The sequence below is a fragment of the Parasteatoda tepidariorum genome, chromosome 9 (genome assembly GCF_043381705.1).
Source record: "Parasteatoda tepidariorum isolate YZ-2023 chromosome 9, CAS_Ptep_4.0, whole genome shotgun sequence".
Lineage (NCBI taxonomy): Eukaryota > Metazoa > Arthropoda > Arachnida > Araneae > Theridiidae > Parasteatoda > Parasteatoda tepidariorum.
In genome coordinates, this window is record NC_092212.1 from 83,006,503 (window position 1) to 83,028,188 (window position 21,686).

General features: G+C 29.8%; 1 protein-coding gene across 1 annotated transcript in view; it reads left to right on the forward strand.

Moving 5' to 3' along the window:
* The first annotated feature begins 5,757 nt into the window (after window positions 1-5,757).
* LOC107448778 (non-specific lethal 1) overlaps window positions 5,758-21,686 on the forward strand; it is a 46,218-nt gene continuing 30,289 nt past the window's right edge. Inside the window, exons 1-2 of the mRNA XM_016064107.3 lie at window positions 5,758-8,284; window positions 15,794-16,410. Coding sequence (XP_015919593.2) covers window positions 6,423-8,284; window positions 15,794-16,410 — 2,479 coding nt within the window. The 5' untranslated portion in view covers window positions 5,758-6,422. The remainder of the gene's footprint in view (window positions 8,285-15,793; window positions 16,411-21,686) is intronic.

The following is a 21,686-nucleotide window of genomic DNA, read 5'->3' on the forward strand; positions in this document are numbered from 1 at the left end:
AGGGGCCCTTAGAAATTTGAATTTTGTAAAGGGGACTTTTTTATGAATATGAATTTTTTAAAGAGGGCCTTTCCATGAATTTGAACTAGGGCCCTTTTTATGATTTTGAGAAGAAGTAGCAAAAGAGGCCCATTTTTTGTCTTTATTGACTTATGCATAAAAAGACTAAATTTTAAAAAATTAAAATTCTTTTATTTCATCATAAATAAAAAAATACTTAATAAGTAAAATTTACTAACAAATGATTAATAAAATACAAAGAAACAATATTTAAGTGATTTCTGCAGTAAGCATTGAATTTAGAGAACATAGTATGTTGATACAAAAATTAAAAAAAAATGCATCAATTTAATACTTTTAATTTTAATACTGATTTTAATTTTTAATAAAATTATACATGAATTATAAGAAATTTTAGGGGAATTTAGCACATTATCTAATATTATCCACAGATTTACAAAACAACACACAAATGTCTAACAACTTCCTAATTATTTAATACAAATGAAACACATAATATCTTGAAAACAAAAATCTATCACAAGAAATTGTAAAAAAATTCAAATACATATCTTTTGTCTTATCTCTACAAATTAATTACACTACAAAAACTTCTTATTTAGTAATAAATCAGACGGACTAATGATTTCTGCTAATTCCAATATGCAGCATTTGTTTAGCATTGTAATCAATAATCAGTAAAAAATTTCCATTTCAAGAAATATCAGGAAAATTATTTAAAGTAAAGCATATGCGCCACAGGCAGAACGTTTCAAACGCTTTTGTTTGAAATTATTTTCATTTGGCTTTATCTTTGCATTTGAGATTCTTTGCTTAGCTTTTTCACACTTGTTTGTAAAACGCATGTAGCATTTCCTATGATAACAAATTGTAGGACCATCTTCTTAGCAAATTTAAATTATAATAGTATAGTAAAAAGTTAAAATATAGTAATAAGTTAAAGTATAGTAAAAAGTTAAAGTATAGTAAAAATTTAAATTATAGAAAAAAGTTAAATTATAGTAAATAAAGTTTAAAAATATATATCTTATGTCAAATATCGTGTATCAAATCAATTGTTTGTTTACAATTATTTTGGCTACCGAACGCGTAATAATACAATATTTTTAAAATTTTTTCATAATCTAAATTACTTAAAAACTGAAACGTGATAAAGTTTTTTGCATATTTATTTCTATTTTTAATATGTTATAAAAAATATGTTATGATCTTATAGATTAAAATGCATTTTCGTGTATTTGAAAATTAAAAAGCGCAACCTACTGGTGGAAACAAACCTCGCGTAACAACTAATTAGTAATAAGGTCAACATTAAATAGTTCTTTTAAAAAACTTTTAAAAAATAAATGTCCAACTTGAATGTGGAAGACATTATGAATTTAAAACTTTGGTTCAATGAAAAATATGACTTTAAAAAGTTTAGATAGCTACCGAAGTTGGTAAACGAAACTTTCGATTTCAAAAATCGGCCCACGTCTATAAAAATATTTTCTTTGCCAAGCTAAAACAAAAGTAGCCGAACAGCAGACTCAAAAACGTACTTTCCTTTATAATTAATAAATAAATAAATAAGATAATATAATAAATAAGATAATAAATTAATAAATGAGATATTTTGAATTTCGTCTACCCAACGATAGTATCAATGCAAAATATTAATAATCACTTATTATTATTCAACTTAATAATGATAAGAAAATTAACAGTAGGGCTTACGAATTTTTGATAACAGCTAATAAAGTTTAATTTTTTCGAATTCACGAAACCCTAGATTTTTTACTTTAATTCTAATATGAATTTTTTTTTATTTTAAGAAAAGCATTGATAAAAATGTATATTTGTCATTTTCTCAGAATAAATTAAAAATAAATAATAAGAAATATCATTTTTTTCCCTACGAATTTTGCTTGCAATGATAAACCAAATCCTAGATTCATTCCGCTTACATTTCTAATTCATTGTTCACCTTGATTTTTCAGAATTTCTTTTCTTGTTCTTAATCTTAATAGAACAAAATCGAAAAATATTTTAAAATTGCTGTTTAAATATTAAAATACTAAATTAAATAAAAATGTGTTTGTCAATTAAAATATATTATAAATTTTAAACTAATAAATTTACTTGAGCAACATTAAAATTTCTGGAAAAAAAAAAGATTCCCAATGAATATTTGACTCAAATTTTTATAAAATTAATTAAAACCATTTTTCTTTTCAAAGCAAAGCTACATCCTTTATTTTGAATTTAATCTTAAGATTAGATTTTACTTGAGAAAGCGCCGTACAAAATTTAAGCAAAAAGAAAAACTACTTCCTTATGTAAGCATGGGATGGGTTTTGAGATTTGCTTATTTTATATGAGAAGGAGATGAGGATATCAAAACATGCTTATACAATAACGATCCCTTTCCTTTAATGAGTTCTACCTGACACAAGAGAAAATCTCTTACTGTAAGTTGGTACAACTAGGTACGTTTGACACGTATATGTGAAGCATTTAGAGCACTGCTGCCGAAAGCAGCAAGACGATCACTGGGTAGATTTTTAAAGAGAATTTTTGGTTAGAGCAAGTACTTATACCCAGGGCCCGACTTAGCCTAATTGGGGCCCGGGGCAAAAACTTCTTTGGGTTCCCCTCTGTTCTCTACTTCAGTAATGAAGAGATAAAGTTTATGAAGATATTTACATTTTTCACCTCATTATAGATAACAAGAAAAATAGATTAGAACCTAAAATAGCAATACAGCCCCCCACACCTACAATCGTCAGACGAAATATTGTTCTGTCCATTTTCTTGGTTTTCAGACAATTCTATGTTCATCATTAAAAGGATATAGCACATCTGAAGAACCAAAATTTGACAAAAATGCTATTAAAATTTATGATTAGATTTTATGTCCATCATGCTGAATGCAGCTTACTGATTGTTAACTTTATCATCTAGTCGAAAAATTCACATAACATTAGGGCGGAATTCAGCTAAATTTTCGCAATTTCGATGGCTCAATTAAGCCAACCAGAAGTTTTTATTTTTGTAAATATATCGTATTTTGCAACATGTAAAAATACAGGCTTTTGATTGGCCAAAATTGTCTATCGTAATTGCGAAATATAGATTGTGTTCATACGATAGATTAATGAAAAAGCTGGCATTAAACTGACGGATTTTACACTGTACTGATATTTTGTTTAAAAAAAGTTCATTAAAGAAGGAAGCATAAAATAAACTTTCTATTCGTTTTGGGAGCCCAGGGCAATTGCCCCGTACCCCCCTGGCTTAGTCGAGCTCTGCTTATACCAGAAGATTACTTTGAAAAGCTAATTGCTGCTAAATGCGAAAAGAGCAATGGTGCCGAAGGACTCCTCTTACCAGCTGTTACTTAGTGTAGTTGAAGAGAAACTCTGGAAATACGAAAATAGAATACCAACCATTATTATAATCATTTTTTTATGACCTTTTGAATGGAATATTCCGCTTTCATTTCAACTTTCGTTTTAAATGTTATTCCAGGAAACGTAAATGAATGTAATTTTTTAATCGTCGCATAATGTTTTATCACTTATCCATTAAAACATATTTTTTTAACATGCATTATTTAAAAAAAAAGAAAAGGATTTTTTTTCAATTAAAGAAGGAGTCATAAATTATTTTAATTAATAGTTTTAATAAATTCCTAACTGAAAAAAATTAGAACCAACACTTTCAATTATTTACCAAGAGTTAAGTGAAAATTGTAAAAAAATAATAATAATAACTATTATTATTTTTAATAATTATTTATAATAACTATTATTATAATAACTATTGTGAAAATTGTAAAACAATAATAGTAATAACTATTGTTAGTTTTTTAAACAATTTTCACATTACTCTTGGTAAATACTCAAAAATATTGAAAATGTTGGTTTTAATTCTTCTAGTTAGGAATTTATTAAAACTATGACTTGCTCTTTAATTAAAAAGAATATTTTTTTTAAGTAATGCATGTTTAAAAATTATCCGTATTTAATGTTAAATTTATTATTTTTTCTCAGATCGTTTAATTGTGTATTTGTAATTAACTATATACATATTATGTGTTCTGTTCTTCAGGAATGCACCAATTCACAGTTGTTGTTTTTTTTCAATTTTATTTATTTATTTTTTCTTAATTTTTTTAATACTTGTGATTTGCGTCGTGTGGTAAATATCGATAGGAGAAGCCCTTTTAAAGTACTAACTAAAACACAATGGTTGAATTTCGTAGATTTTAGAGAATAAGAATTAATGAAATTTGACGAAGTACTTTTCTGTTTTATTCGAAAAATCAATATGACATCGATTCCTAAACCGAAACAAAAATATAGTCAAAGGGAAGAAAATGAATCATTAAACCAAAACAATAAGAGAACAAGATCAAATGAAATAGTATGCACAAAACGAAATAGTGTTTTAAAATATCCGTTTTAAGCATATGCTTGCAAATAAGTTAAAATTACGAGCATTTTATAAACATATATATAAATAAAATTTCATTTTTTAGATACATCAATAAGTTTATTAATAATTATTTTTCAGTGAAATAAAGGACACTTTAAGTAAAAGAAGTCAATGCTGTAAACATACCTCTATTTTCCATCTTTTTTTTTTAAAAAAAAAATTAATTAATTAAATAAAAATAATCAGACTTTTTTTTTTAAAAAAAACAACAACTTTTATGGCATTTTTTTTTTTTTAAATTTGAATTATTGAGTAAAAACATAGAGCAAGTTAAGTTTAAAAGTTTTCCAAGTTATTAAATCTCTTTTTAAAGATATTTAGGAAATTATAATTTATATAATTAATTACTATAATATGTATCTTTGTTCTTTTATTTTGAAAAAACCTATAAATAAATATGTCACATGCCTGCTTCTTAGCTTGCTTAATTTTTGTTTAAAAATATTTTATTGATTTAGAGAACTAAACTTTTTTTTATAAATTAAACAAATAATCTTAATAATTATTTTTATACTTAAATGATTATAAAACAATGATAAAATCGTGATTAAAAATCATTGATTTTAATCTTTTGATTTGAATCAATTTTAATTAATTAAATTTGAATTAAATAATTTTTTAACTGTTTCGAATATTGATATAATAAACAATACAATATTAATTTTTGTATTATGTTATTTATTTATCAGTGAGTATTATTTATTTATTATTAATAGTATTTACTTATTATTAATGTAATTTATTTTATGAGAATGGAAATGTTTCAGTCTCAGTAGTTTAGAAAAGAAGTTATCGGAAGAATGATTTACTGATAATCAAAGAAAAAATATATTCTATCAACCGCTATTTATATTAAATCTTTATAATGAAATATTCATATGAAATTAAAGTTACATAAATATTAATACACGACTTAAACATATGATTTATAATTTCTAATCGCTTGAATTGTGATTGGGAAAAAAAACCCACGCATTTTATTACTTGATTTTAATATTTATTTATTTTTGATGTAACAATGATAAAATAATTAAAATGATTCTCCAGTTCGCGAAAAAAACAAATTTCGAAAACGAACCATTCGCGAAAAAAATTGCGTGGATTTACTTCCACTTTTATTTATATATTTTTTAATTCTGAGGGCGCAGCGCAAAGTAATATAAAATGTCTATTAAATTTTTTCTGGAAAGGCCTTTGTATTTGGCAAGCAGATGGAGAAGCTTTCGAAAGGTCCAATCAGATTGCAGGAATGACGTCACGCAGTGTTAGAACGACGAGAAGCGTAGGAAAGCGCAAATTTTTTTGTAACCAAGATTGTAATGGCGGCCATTACGGTGACGAGCTTTATTTTGGTTAAGTGAGTGGTCTTCTGACATCTTTATGCCTTGGATATAGTGCCATAAGGATATTTTCACATTTCTATCTGCTTTATCTTTGGATTACTATGATTTCCAGCTTGGAATGACAAGTTAATTTCTGCTAGTGCAATATACGCAGTTTTTGGGGACCATTACTATAGTGCATCTGTATCACGTGGTAACTTTTTGTTCTTATATAATTGAGCGTCCGTTTGATATTTGGATCGGTATTATGTGATAGTTATTTATACCATTGATTTGTGTGCTTTAGTTTTTCAAAGATTTATCTACCACTTAATCGTTGTGTGTGCTTTCAGGACCAGCAGTCTGTTATAAATCTATTGTGTTGTTATAGATCACGTGGCTTCATTAGGATATGGCGCCATTTCAAGGCGTTGGCGTAACAACAAATGTTAAATTATATACAAACTAAATTTGTTAATTGACTGGATGATAGTATTATCTAAGTTTTCTTTGTTTTTAATATTCGCTGTTGCATCATGGGAACGGTGATTTGCGTAAGCGACCCTAGTTAACCGGTGATTCAATGGGATCCTCATTTGCATGTTGTCACCGGCTTCGCTTAGGGTATGTTGCTTAGCCGTTATGGCACCCGCCCTTACGAAGGCGGATAGGCGAGCTGATTGTCTTCCTGTTGTTATATCGGAACCGTTTTGTGATTTAAAAACGGCGACCCCATATAACAGGAAGGACAAGTATATCGAAGTCAATCTTCCTAAACTCTCCAGCAAATTCGCCTGTTTACTTAATAACAGGCGAAAAGCCTATATTCATAAAACATGGTTCCGAACTCAATTGAAAAACAACAGTCCTGGATGTTGTTTTAAAGCTCCGCATCCCCCTTCTGACCTTCAAAACGGCGGCGAAGTAAATGCCGAGACCGAAAGAGAAGCATGGCATGGTACGAGTGTTACTCTTGCCGTTGCAGATAAGGTTAGATTGAAATATACAATGAACAAAAATAGTTCTCAAAAAAATATGGGTTTAGCCAGAACGAATGCCTCACTCAGCTTGCATAGCATGAAAAAAGTGAATCGCATAACTCAATTCTCACCTAGGGATAAAAGTAATCCTTCCACTCCTGAAGTGGGGGAGAGTTCTCCCGATTTGCCCCATTCCACAAATTCTATTTTGGAAACTGGGTCTTTCACAGATATAACATGCATAGCACCATCATCAGAGGATGTATCATCCTCTAGCCGTGATTCAGAAATTTGCACAGTTTCTGAACCAAATTCTGAAGGGGATACAGCGTGTACTGTCCCTGAACAATTTTCTAATTCTGGGGGGGATGTTACTCTTCCAGTTGCATGTACAGTCCCTGAACAGTTATCTAGTACTGGAGGGGATGTTATTGCATGTACAGTTGCTGATAAATGCAGTATTATGACATTATCTGAAGGTGTTAATGTACCATTAATCTCTGAAGATATAAATTTAAATTTGCCTGTTACATTAACAGACCCAGAATGTGCAGTGATAGATTCATCTATTGAGACAGCGCTTTCTGATCCTGCTGGTCAGTTGAATTCTTCTCAAAGTTTTATTGAAAAACCCTGCATTGTTCCTCTGATCCCTCATACGACATATATCAACCCATCATCTGAAAGTCCGGTATCATCCAGTAACCATTTTAATCTTTTAAGTAACTCTTCATCATCAAAAATTGAAAATGCATGTCCTGGTTCTATTTCCCGCTTTGAAAACCTTATCTTTAATCCAAGTGACTTTGTTGCATCTTCATTTACGTCTGAGGCAACAAAGCTGCAATCAACGCTTCCAAATGCACAAGTGACTCCTTTGTCCCGGACCGCTAGGCCTCAAAGATGTAGAAAAAAGGTGCCTAAAAAGAAAGATCATTGTCAGTGCCCTATAGATCGCAAAGCTTTATTAGGTGATAATTTTAACGATAGTTTGGATAGAATACAGGCTGCGATCGAAAAATCTGAATTGCTGGTTCGCATCTGTATAAGTGCATATTCCAAAAAAGAAATAGGTGAACTTGTAAAAACGTATCAAGATAAATTGGGTATTCCATGCCAGAGACAGTTGAAAAGGCCGATCAAATCTAGTAAAGAAATGAGTGATAGAAAATCTGAATTGTTGCAAAATGAAGAAGTCAAGAGCATGTCTACAGCTGCTCTCGTGAACTTGGTTCGGAAGCTCGAATCTTCCGATTCTACTGGAAATTTACTCCCAAATCAATCTCTCTTGTCATCGTCGGGTGTGGATGGCTCTTCGAGTGATGCAGGGCTGGTTTTCAGCCCTGAGGATGTTGCTGATATTATGCATACGAGTACAGAGTTATTGGGCAGCATTAAGAAAGAATTAATGTGGGTTGATTCAGACTTGACTGAAAGCTCAGATAGTGAATGTGAGTTGGAGGAACCGAAGAATGATTCAGCGTAAGTTACTTTACTCACTGTTTATATTTTTCAGCTTTTTTTCTCTCTAAATATTAAAGATTCATGATCTTCAAGGGTTAATTTAAAAAAAAATATAGGTCCATTATTGGATCCTAAAAAAAATTTATTAATAAAAACAGACCCGTCACAAAATATTATTATGAAAATAGACCCATCACAAAGGTCCTCCTAAACATTTTTGAAGGACATAATTTGTTGTGATTTTATTTAAATAAAACACCAGGACAAGAATTCTATGGGTATTTCAACTTTACAAAATTCTCTGAAAATTAGTTGGTTATAATTTAATAACAATGGATTTTGTATTGCACTCTTTTTCTGAAAGCTTTTGTACTCCCAATAAAATCTCTGAATTATTTTTTTCTCAGCAAAGCCAACCAATCACACATTTTCCTTACAAATCGATAATAGCAAAGTTTGTCAACAAATCATTACAATTATTTTGTTAATGCTAATTTTAATTTTCTAAATTTAATTTCTACCCTCTATAACATATTTTTGTTTTAAAAGAATATTTTTAAGACCCTTTTGAACTAGTAATTACAATGTCATAAAAGTTGCTTGCATTTCAGCCTATTTATGAAAATGTTTCTGCTTTTACTCTTAAAAGCTTGAAAAGTTTTAAGAATGTTTTAAATGCGTAAAGAAAAACAACATACATTCGTATTTTAATGAGTAATATAAATCTGAACTAAATATTTTAAAGCAGATTTATAGGGTTTAAGCAAAAATTAACTATTATGGTACATATTATGATTCAATATTTTGTGAAGAGAAATTTAAAAGATTCTAAATTTTAACTGTAAAAAAATAAAAAAATCTTGCATTCAAGAGCTCTTGCGGGCCGCACATCAACGGTCGGAGGGCCGCATGTGGTCCTCGGTTGGCAGTAAATTTGGAAAGTAAATTTTTGTTTTCTCTTCTGCAGAAATTTTCAAAAAATTTTTTCTTCGAAATGATGCTCATTTGAGATTGATAAAGTAAAAATGTAAAGTTTTCTGTTGGAATTCTTCGAATGTTTTTTATTATTTTTAATTTTAATATATTACACACACATGAAGATTTTAGTTGGTATTTGAGTTATCACTTTATCGCTGTATTTTTACTTGTTTTTTTTTTAAAAATCTCTATGTCTATCATTGTTCAATTATTATTCGGCTTTTTTTCTCTCAGGTTTTTTTTTTAAAAAAAACAAACAAATATTCTGGTTTTGTGGTATGCAAAGTTCGAATCTCAGATTCAAGAAATCACGCTTAGACGTCCTACTTGGTTTGCACGGATATCCTCATGAATCTATCTATGCTGTGTTTCAATCGATATTCAGACAGTTGTTGCTACAAGTTTTCACATTTTTAAAGAAAAATCACATCCGAATTTATTTTTTTTATGCAATTTTATTACAAATGAAACTCCTCACTTATTTGATTATTTACTTTTAATAGGACAAAGTCATCGTTTTTATCTCTAGTTACTACCAAATTCCGAATTTAAAATTCTGCTTATTTCTGCAGATATTATTTCGCCGCGTAAAATTTTAATATCACATTTAAATAATCACTTTTGACGTACTCAATTTCTGTCAATAAAAACGAGAGTCCGTGTAGTGTTTCGATTGTATTTCCGGCTATTATTGGTATTAATTTCCAAGTAGCTTTTATAAATCCCAATTTTTAGTAGTTTTCAGTAGTTTTTATAAATCCCAAGTAGTTTTTATAAGTCCCAAATTTCCGTCAATATTTGCCTAGAACTGTTCTCTTTCGCTTTTTGAAAATATATTAAACGATACTGATCCGAGATATTTCTGGNCCCATTGTTGCACTTGTCTTAGAAAGTTTGCAGTTACTTCCACTATCATTAAATCATAATTATTATTAATCATTTTAATTATTTAATCATAACTACAGACACTTAAAAAAATTAATTTATTATTTTATTGATGCATGCATTTTAAGTAAATTACTAAGCTAAGTAGCTCATTAACTTGATATATATGTTAATTTATTAATGAAAATAAGTAATTAATGATTGCATTGCTACATTTAATTAAGTAATAAAAAGAATTCATTTACTAATTGACAATGTTTTTTAATAGAATGTGTAAAGAATTTGTGTTCGTAATAGAACATGAAATTATTGCCTTTTTAGAATAATAATGCCCTTTTTTTAAACTTTTGCACCCTGCCCTTTTTTCTGCTTAGAATGAGCTCTGCTTAAAGTGTAGACTCTGATTTTGTTTCTTTAGTGAGGTATGAAACAAGAGTAAAAAAGCGGGAACAGTATTTCGCCTTTGGCGCAACTGTACTACATGATAATGAAGCTTGAAGGGGAATGACAAAAATAGTACATAAACCCTTAAAAGTAATATTTCCAACCTAAAAAGTAAAACAATAAAATATTAATTAAAAAAGGTGGCACTCGGGAATCTTTTGTTCAGTTAACTATGCCAAAATAAAAAAAAATTAGTATCATGATTAAAAGGGTCAATTTAATTGTAACAAGAGTAAGTGAAAATTTAAAAAGGCTTCCATGGGGGTAAAAATTAATCTTAAAAAACAGGGGAAGTTGCAATTTTCTACAAAAACCAGAAAGTTTCTATGTCTTACCTGGAAATAAGCATTCTTAGAGTTGTCAATAACAGTAATCAGTTATTGAGATTCGAGCTAAATAATTCTAACATCTAATACAATTACTTTATAAAATTCAACTTTTTAGAGGAATGTTTCCATTCTCATTTTATAATGTTTTTGTTCAGAAAATGTAATATTTGGCATTGCAAATAAAAAGGTCTAAGTTTTCAGATGAAATATTGTTTGGTTGAATTGATTAAAATTTACCTGATGTACCTGGAAAAGTCAGAGAAATTTTTTTTTTTTCCGAAATTTAGTATGAATGCTGTAATAGTATTTTTTTATTAATATTCTTCAAAAATCTCCATATAGATGCAAAAATATCCACCATATAGATTCCGAAATATCCATCATAATAAATATGTTTAAAACTTTTTTGTTACTGTGATAAATAGGAAGTTGACCTTCCTATTTAAGAAAAAAATGTATAATTTGCAATTTTTTTTACATAGTATTGATGTATAATCATTAAATTTGTAAATGCTTCATGTCCTTTTTAGGTAAAAAAAAGAAACCATATTTTTAAATCACCATTCCATAAAACAATTATTAAAAGTTTTTCCAGTTTAATTATAAAGAGTAGTTTTTTTTTCAGCAATAAAAATTTTTTCAATTTAAAATAAAAAGCTCATAAGTAAAAGTAAATCGATGTGAAACATCTCAATACATGTAACAAAAGTAACCACGAAATCCAACAGCCATCTAGTGGTTAATTGGGCACTTACTAAAATTGGGTGTCTTTAATAAAATCTTGGTCCGCTCATTAATTTCCTATTTCTAATTAAGTAGGAATATAATCTATTGCCATCTGTAGCAATGCACACTGAAACAGTGATAAGTCTTTGGATCTTGTACTCCAGATTTTCACTTCTTTCAATTTGTACTATAATTAATTCTGTTTCATATTTAATCATATGACACGTAATTAGTGTCATAGCATGTCGGGAAGGTTTCATCCACGTTTCCAATACATATCTTGTCCATAACCGTTGATGTGGCATTGAAACTGCATATCTGCAGAAAAATTTTGGTGGATTCGATATCGTGACATCTATCACGTATAACAATTACAATTGTGTTTTGTTATTCGATTCGTCAACTCTAAAAATGAAATGATAAAAGAACATTTCTAAACATATCGAGAGGCTGAACATACTACGGCGAAGCTTAAACTGATTTAGTTTTGGAAGAGAGGAAGAAAAGCGTTATTGACGTGAGAAACGGTCTGTGTCAAGGATGTGACAATGGGTCAAATATGTCAGGGAAGGTGTTAAAGCAAGAATCATCCGTTAGTATCCTAGAGCATTATTCAGTCCTTGTTGGATGTCATTTGTTGAATTTGGTTGTTGGTGATGCTGCAGCGCAATCAGTAAAAAGTATCTTTATTTGGGATCATTCAACGTCTGTTTGTTTTATGAAGTGCTTCTCCAAAACGATATAAGATATTAAAAGAGCTCATTCAACACATAACTCCAGAAGAACTTAGTGAAACAAGCTTGGAAAGTCGGGTAGATTGTGTAAAGTCCAATCGATAAGTGATTTCTGCCTCGAATGAACTTTCCAAAGTAATTGATCCATGTTTTCCATGATTGTTTTTAAATAGGCGGCTTGTCCCCTACTTACCCTTTGATCCCTATAAATATGCTCTTTTTATACAAAAATAAGTCACCATTCCTTAAAGCACTGCCTTTTTATTCATATTCCATTTTTAAGAAAAATCAATATAATTAAAATACAATTTGTGTTTACAGGTTTAATTCTGATTACTATTACAAATATTTACTTTTAGGATTATTCTAACTAGTTAAGTTTTTATAAGGAAATCAAGCCAAAAGGAACCAATTATTTTCAGTAAAAATCGTAGAAAAATTTTTTTAAACTGTTGATTAAAAAATAATTTTGTAATTTTTTTTTTTGAATGTTTGCATAGAAATTCTTTCTTAGCTTTCCTTTAATTATTATTTATAAACTACAAATTTTTCTCTTATTTAGATAATAAGTGAAAAGTTATTATGTGATATTACACATTTTCATGAGTTAGCTAGCACAGTGCCGTTTCAAAGTACCCGAAGAAGCTCCTTTCCTTTTTTATTCCTATGGAGAACTCTGCAACATGAATGCATATTTACAGTATATCTAATAGGGATCTAAATTTTTTTGAAAGGTACTTATTTTGTGAAAATTTAGACAGAATTTGTGAAAATTAAAAATTATCCTATTAAAAAATCAACAGAAGAATATGGTTAAGTAAGAAAATATTTCTGAAAATTATAACTACAAATAAAAACTATTTATGACTGGTAAATTTCTATATATTTTTCCCCATATATTCAAAAATAATTTTGCTGTTGTGAAATCTTGGGCCTAAAATTGTACCCAAATTTAAAAATCATTGCCCATAGTTAAATTTCGATTTGAATTTTATAAAAACATTCATTTAACAGTACTAGCACTAAAAGTTATTTTCATTATGCATTTTCGACTAGATCATACAAAAACAATTTCTCAGAGAAGAAAATGTTTCAGAAGAAATAAGGGTTTGTAAAATAAATTTACAATAGTGTTTGAGATAATGTTTAGAATAATGTTCGTATTTTGACTTCCTGTTTCATTTTCAACTCAGAGGGAAAAAGGCTCGCTTTGATATGGCGTGAGCAACCAATTAGGCTTACCACATGGTGCGTGCTATCTGACAAAACATGCTACCTTTTCGTAAAAGACAGTTGGCAAAAAAGCTCTTTTCCATAGATTGCGACGAGAACAGGGTTTGCACGAGAACTTCTTTTAAAGTATTTTGCGAAACAGCCATTTTTCCTAAAGTTGAATTTTCGAAGGTACTGCTAAACGGTAGTAAATTTACCCTTTCTAATATTATGCAGCAATTACAAAATACTGCAATTATGCTATTACAACCTGTAGACTGTGATATAGACATTTTTGTTTCATAAGATTTGAATCTTTTTTTTTAAATACCTAATTTCATTATTAATTATCGTTGTACAAAGTCGTCAAATTTGACTTATCAATATTTTTTGTTACTCAGTCCTATGTAACTCTTAACTAAAAACAGCTTGTTTCCTTTTTTGATTTTTCTCATTCCTGTATTCTGTAATTTCTTCCTTTTGTTGAAATGTCTTATTGTTGTTTTAATTAAAACACTTCTTTAAATAGTAATAAATCTGATAGTATTAATATATTTACATCATAAATATCATTGCATAATAAAAAGATTAAGACGCATACTTTTTAATTGAATTTGAGTTAAGTGAACAAAAAATATCATTTTAGTAAATGTTTAAAATATTTAAATTTTCTTAAACCAGTTTTGTTAGCATTATATGTCAGTAAAACTGTTTTAATCCATATTTAGTCTGTGTTAAGAACTTCGCTTGCTATTCATTTTCAACAGTTGCTGTCATTCCCATTACAGAGTTTAATTTTTTTTAATTAATGGTGCTTGGTCAATATATATGACAGATTTTGGATTGGGTAGACAAGAAAAGAGGGAGCAGTCTACTATTGCAAAGCTCTCCTCTTTGAAATACACATGTTACATAACGTCTATTTCAAAGAGGGGAGCTTCCATGTTCCATTTCATGTTTCCATTATAACAGCAGGTGACCTTAGACTTTGTCAAGAGTTCTTTGTTTATACAGACTATATATCAAATGTGTTTGTTTTATAATATATAATAATAAATACATAAAAAGATATAGTATAAACCTCTCTGAACAGTGAAACCTCTCTGGTGTGGCCAATCTTCTTCCCACAGTAAAATGATGGTTAATGGAGTTTGGTCGTTCTTAGAGGTTACCTCCATTGACTTCAAAATTGTTATTAAAGTTATATGATTTTTCACAAACTATTTTAATTTCAGCCAATGTCATTTTCTTGGTGCAGAAGTGCCACTTCTGTTGGTGTCAAGTCGGATTTATGAATAAAATTTAGCGTTTATAATAAGCGACCCCCGACTGATATCAATATGCGTATAAAAATTTTACCAATTGTTAAGAATAAAGCTATTTTAAATAAATGAACAACTATGTTTTTTGTTTAAATTTTCAATTTTTTATTGTAAAAATTGGTTAGGTTTAAAAGATGAGAAGAGGTTTGTTTTAGACGCTTTCTTTTCTAATTTTACTTTTGACTCTAAAAGTAAATCATTGTCGTTAATGCAATTTTAGTAACTGCAGGATGAGATATCATCGAAGAGCTCTCTTAATAACAGGGTCACATAACTATTTTGAGTACATTTTTATTTGTAACTTATAACTTTTTTTTATTTGTAAGTTATATTTATAACTTATTTGTTTTGATATATTTTTATTTCATTATTTGACCTTTTTCGTATTTGGTGCCGAAGTTCGCCGGTCGCTGGGAGACAGTTTTATGGTCTCTCCTAAAAGGCTTTCTTCAACACTAAGTCTATGGAAAAAATTCTTCGCCTCCGAGAAGTGGTTGCTACATAGAGGTGGTCTTTTCTGGAGGTTTCACTGTATTTTTCTTTATAAATTTTTCTAAGCATTTAGGTTTTTATGACGTAAATTAATTATTGTAACACCACATTGTCAGAAACTGAAAAGTGTGTTTTGTGACTGGTCTGAAAATTCTGTACTTTATAATACAATACATGGTTATGTGTGACAATTATGTTAAAATGGCTTCTTATGAGCAGCCATACATAATTTAATTGAAATTGTATTTGTTTTTAAATATTTTTTCTTTAATACATTTTATATATAAAAAGAAGTATAAAAAGTGTATTTTAATTTTTCAATACCTTTTACGATTGTGGCTATATTTTGCCTATATTTTTAGTAAATTTCAAAAACTGAACACAATCAAAATCTTGTTCTTATAGTCACAAGATGACGCTATGGAAATTTATGAAGAACCGCGCAGCGCTGACTTGTAGATCAACCTGGCTCATTGCACGCATTCACGAGCTCGAGAATCAACTCAGAACTGCTAGCAGCGCTTTGCAGAAAATATCTTCTTCACTGGGGGATATCTGTTTCGAAGAGGAACTTGCAACTTCTAAGAGTGCATTAAGCTCTGACGCAAGCCCAGAAACTCCACCTAAGAAAGTTAAGAGTTTAACTGGACCAGTAAACGGGTACTTAGATAGTAGTCATAGTAAGGTTAATGTAGCCCATATTGGGCTCAAAACTAGTTCTGTTGAAACCTCTTTGAATGAAGACTCATGTGAGCAATGCAGTAGGACTAGAGCATTGAACGTGTCCGCTTTCCAGAAGCGTGACATTGTTGTGGCGCCTGGTCTGTACTCAAAAAACAACAAGCTTGCCAAACTTTCCACCATGGGGTGCCAGTGCAGTTGCTTAGAAGGTGTATTGCCATGCGTGCTCTGCATGGGGAGATATCAGTGTGTCCAAAGCATTGATCCCTATACCATGCCTCTTCTTGACAGAGTCTCACTATTGGATTCACATTTCCATCCACTCCTTTCTTATCAAAAAGGTAAGGATAAATGTTGGTTTCATGTTCATCCTCCAGAGGACAGTGCAAAATCATAATTTGCATAATTGTGTGGCATGAGAAAAAAACATTTTTTTATCCTAATGATTAATAATAGTGTTAAAAGCTTAAATAGTTAGTGTAATAACTATGGTCAAGTTGTCTTTAAAATTTTTCACTATTTAACAAACTACTTCTGTGGAAATACAGTCAAACCCCGCTATAGTGAATCTTCAAGGGACTGAAATTTTAGTTCACTTCACTATAACCGGGACTTTAACAACATCCACAATTTTAACTAATTGTTTCAAAATCCCCCCTTTATTACGCATTATTTAAATAAATAACAAATAAAATGATATACAAAAATGACTGAAAAATAATACGCAGTAACAAAAAATGTATTAACTTATATTTTTTATTACTTTGTTTTGCGTACAAAAAAAAATAGTAATCTTTAGCTGATAAGCAATCCTCAACATCAGATGTGGAAACACTTCTCGGCTCTTGATAATGTTTCCTGAATTTATGTTATTCCAGTTTTTAAACCAGCCTGTCTAACCAGCCATTCAAGCACATGAAAGTAGTCTCACCAAATTGCTTAACAAATTCATCAGCTTAGACTAAAAATTTCAATCTGACAAAAAAATTAAGAAAATAAATCAGTCAAAGACAGAAAAAAATTCATAATATCCAACTTCCTCTCTTTTTTTTTTATTCACTATATCAACAGAAAATAATATTACAGCAAGGCACGGGAGTGAACATTTTGTTCACTATAGCAGGGTTTGACTGTATATCTAATTAAAAAAATTCTGAAAAAGGCCATTTATAGAACTATTAACTCAATTTCTTTGTTTTTCTGTTCTAAATTAAACATGTAGGTATCATTTCTTAGAAATTTTTTTAATTCACACCTAATTTTTGTGTAATCCTAAATTTAAAATCCCATTGTATTTCTGATAAAGGTTATGAATGCAATTTTCTGTACAGTAGTATTGGTTAAAATACAGTAAAGGACCTTAATTATTTGTGTACTGATGTTAATCAGAATAGGATGAAATGAGAAGTTTTCTGTGAACACAAAATCTCGATTAAAAACTTATTGCAATCAGTTATAATTATCTCTTAAATATCGCGATATTAATTAGTCATGAAACTAATTTGATATAAAGCTACTGGACAAAGCAAAAAATAAATTATATTAATTTCTGCAAGATTTACTTACTGGTAAAGATTAAGGAATTTTTTCCCCCCCTCAATTTTTTTCTGCAATGTTCACAAATATTGCTTGCTTGGCACAATAGGGAATTTTAACCATTTTTCGTTTATAGAGGATAATACTGAAAAATTTTCCAAATCGTGGAAAAATATTGTTTACATGGTAAATTAGGCAATTTTAACAATTATTACTGATTTCCCATGAATGGTGTTCACATGTTCTTGTATATTATATATATATGTTAACCAAAGCCCAAACCTACCTTTTTCTCACATACCTTTACACTTTTTTCATTTTGTGATAGTTGAAGTTAATTGCTTTAGTTTTGCTAACGAATTTTGGAAGTTATATTATTCTTTGTCTTTAGCAATTATCAGTTGCATCATTATGGCTTGTGCCAGAATGTGTTGGTAGTACCAATTGGATCGCAACAAAAGCTTTGTGAAGTTTACTCAAGAATATTATTTGACGAACAAAAACTAGTAGCAAAAAATGTGTTAACTTTTATTTCTCTTCATCTTGTGTACAAAAACTTTAAGGATGGGAAACTGTGATAGAAGAAGCAAACAAGAAAAAAATGCTTATGGTTGCATTCCACTCAATAGGTGGTTTTATAAATCGGTATATGTATTTTATGTCGAAATTAAGAAAGGAAAAAATCAGTCGAAGACAGAAAAAAGTTTATAATATCCAATTTCCTCTCTTTTGGTTCACTGTATCCACAAAAAATAATATGTGTGTATAGCAAGGCACGGGAACAAACATTTTGTTCACTATATCCGGGAGTTGGCTCTGGTTTGACTGTAGTTCATTTGAAAAAGAGCATTTAATTACTACAGTAGAACATCTATCGATCGTTTGTCGTAGGACCATTAATTTCAAATGATATTTACAGGTAACCGACATATATATCAACATGACACTCACGACGAGGGTTGCTATTTATATTTCTGGCCTAATAATGAAAAAACAAATAAGTAGGATCGAAATTGGTTTTATTTTTCAAAATATTCTCCATGATGATCAATACACTTTTGCATGCATTTGAACCAATTTTCAAAGCACTTTTTCCAGTCCGATTGAGGTAACTCCAAAACATGCGTTTTGAATGTATCGATGTGTGAGAGCTCGCATTGTCATGATGAATGAATCGCCTGTTCTTCTGCATTTTTCGAATTTCTCCGATGACTTTTGGAAAACAAATGGTCGTGTACCATTCAAAATTGAACGTCCTGCGCTGCTCTAACGCCACTGTTGCCACATGACCGTTAATGCTGAAGAAACAGGCAATCATTTGTTTCGATGTGCTTCTTCCTCGAACAACTTTTGTTGGTTTTGCCTCGTCTTGGAAGACCCATACAGTTGATTGCTGTTTTGTTTCCGGCTCATATGCATAGATCCATGATTCGTCACCTGTGTAGATGTTATACACAGCCTTTGATGTACCTTGAACGTATTTTTCCAACATTTCCTTGCACCAATCGACACGAGCCTTTTTTTGAGCCTTTGTCAGATTATGCGGGGTCCAACGCGAGCAAAATTTTTTTACACTCAAATGTTCATGCAATATTTTATTGATGCTAGTCATACTAATGTCTAAAGACACCTCTATCTCACGGTATGTCACATGATGATCTTGCTTTATCAGTTCACGCACAACATCGCTCTTTTCTAGCACAACGACCTGCACGGTCAGATTTTGGACGACCTGCACGGGATTCGTCCTGGATGGAACATCGACCCTGATTAAATTCGTTATACGAATTTTTTACAGTGCTGTAGGATGGTGCTTTATCGCTGAATAAAGAATTAAGTTCATCGAAGCACTCTTGTCTTGACAATCCACGCCGAAAGTTATAAAAAATAATGGCACGAAAATGTTCACGATTCAATTCCATTTCTTGAAGGAAAAGAACTTTTCAATTTACTGTCAACACAAATGAAGCTATAATGGTAAATCGCCTGCTGAATTTATGTTTAAAAATATCAAACTTTCGAAACAAATCGTCTGCGGTCGCCTAGGAACACTTACTGTTGCCAAGGCCAGAAATATAAATAGCAACCCTCGTATCATTGATTTTGCAGTCAGGCACACTACCTGCTCGATCACTTGTTTTGCACCTATAAACAATTCCTGTAGAACTGTTCTAGCAATTAAAACTACTATAGTTACCATAATGTAGCTCTCACATGAGCCTATAATTGTGTTTTATCTTTATATTGTGTGTAATCTGTACAATAGGAGAAACATGGATTTCTTTACTTCCAGATTTCAGTGGCAACCCTGCTAGAGAAAGTTACTCTCTGAAAGATTTGGATAGAAATTCAGACAGAAATTTAGTTTGCGCTATCTTTTACGAAATATATCAAAGAATTATTAAAAAATTGTTATAGTTTCATAGTCTTGCTGGAATCCTAGATTTGGCAACATATTTCGATAAATACGGAGAACATTCTTGAAAAAGCAACAGCTTTATGAAATTTGCATGAGCATTGGATTTCATTGGACTACTAAAAAAGGCACATCTTATGCTGACATACCCTTAACGAATCAAATGCTAGATATAGGGTTTTTACTTCGCTGTAGAAGAAAGTCATCTGTCAGAAACAATGTTTATTATTCTTTCCTCAGTTTCTTTGAATGTGAGCAGAAAGGCGTATGTTCGTTAAGATTTTTATAGATATCATTTTAATTAATTGGTTGTTAATTGATTATTCAATAACTTTTGTTTTCCTCATTTCACACGATTTACGAAAGCGGGATAACAGAAGGCTGTGCAACATCGTTTCAAGGGTTGGCGACAGTGATATTCGTACGCACGTGATTTTGGCATCCACTTGGGGTGAACTTAGATGCCAATAGACTCTTAGGGATAATGGCTTTTTTTAAACTTGTAATTCAGTATAGGGTTTAAATAAAGCTTTTAACTGGTTATTACTAATGTTTTAGATATTGTGACATTAGTGCAAATAACATTTAAGTAGTTTTACTAGAATAATATATTTTTGTTCCCAACTTATTTTTGTTTTCTTTGAAACAATTCACAAAATGTTATATCTTCTTAATTAACACTAAATTCTGGATCATTATCTATACGAAATTATTATTTTTCATTGTTGAAAAAAGTTTTTGTAGTGGAATGTCATTTTTGTAAAATTTTTATTTACATTTTTTTCTGCATCGGAGCAACTGTTTTCAAAAGGTTTTTCATAGGACCTTAGGTTTTTGTGGAAGGGTTAGGGAAAGCTCTAGTACTTTTTTTGCAAACCAATAATTATATCAAATCCTTATTTCTTTAATATTTCAGTTATTTTTATGAAATTGTTCTACTAAATTGTCAGTGAAAAAAATTTTTTTTAAGTAAAATAATAATTATAATAATTGCATTAATATAGTACTTTCCATTTTACTTTCTAAATGAAAGAAAATACAGTACACTCTCGATATCTTGAACTATCATATCAAAAAACCTTGATTTGTCAAGAGTTTTTTTTTCCCCTTTGGGCATTATGCATCCTCCTAATGTTAATTTGAATTCCTACGTCGAAGAATTTCTTCTCAAAACCTTGTTAAGCCGAATTTTTTCAAAATAGAAGTTTAATTTTTTAGAAAAAATCACAAAGTAAGTTTATTTTAAACCACTTCTTTTCTATTTAATGCATTATTATCTTACTTTAAAAATTAAAATTATTGTTGTATTTAGACATATAGTCAACTATCATTACATACATATCTAATAGTAGATATTCTTACGTTTCATGGCTCTACTTTTTTCAGTAATATTTTAGAATATATTTTTCTACTTTTTCTAGTGTCCCTTCAACTTTGAGATATTGAGAGTATACTGTAACTAATTTCAACAATTAAAAAAGTTTGTGTCTTTGATAACCATTCTCAATATTTATAATAGTTCATTTTAGTTTTCAGCCTAATAAAAACCATTATATTTCTTATTTTACTCATTTTTAGCAAATATAATGTTCAGAACAGATAATGTGAATTCTGTGCAATATAACACCTAATTTTAAGATGAGTAATAGTGTTTTTTTTTAATGA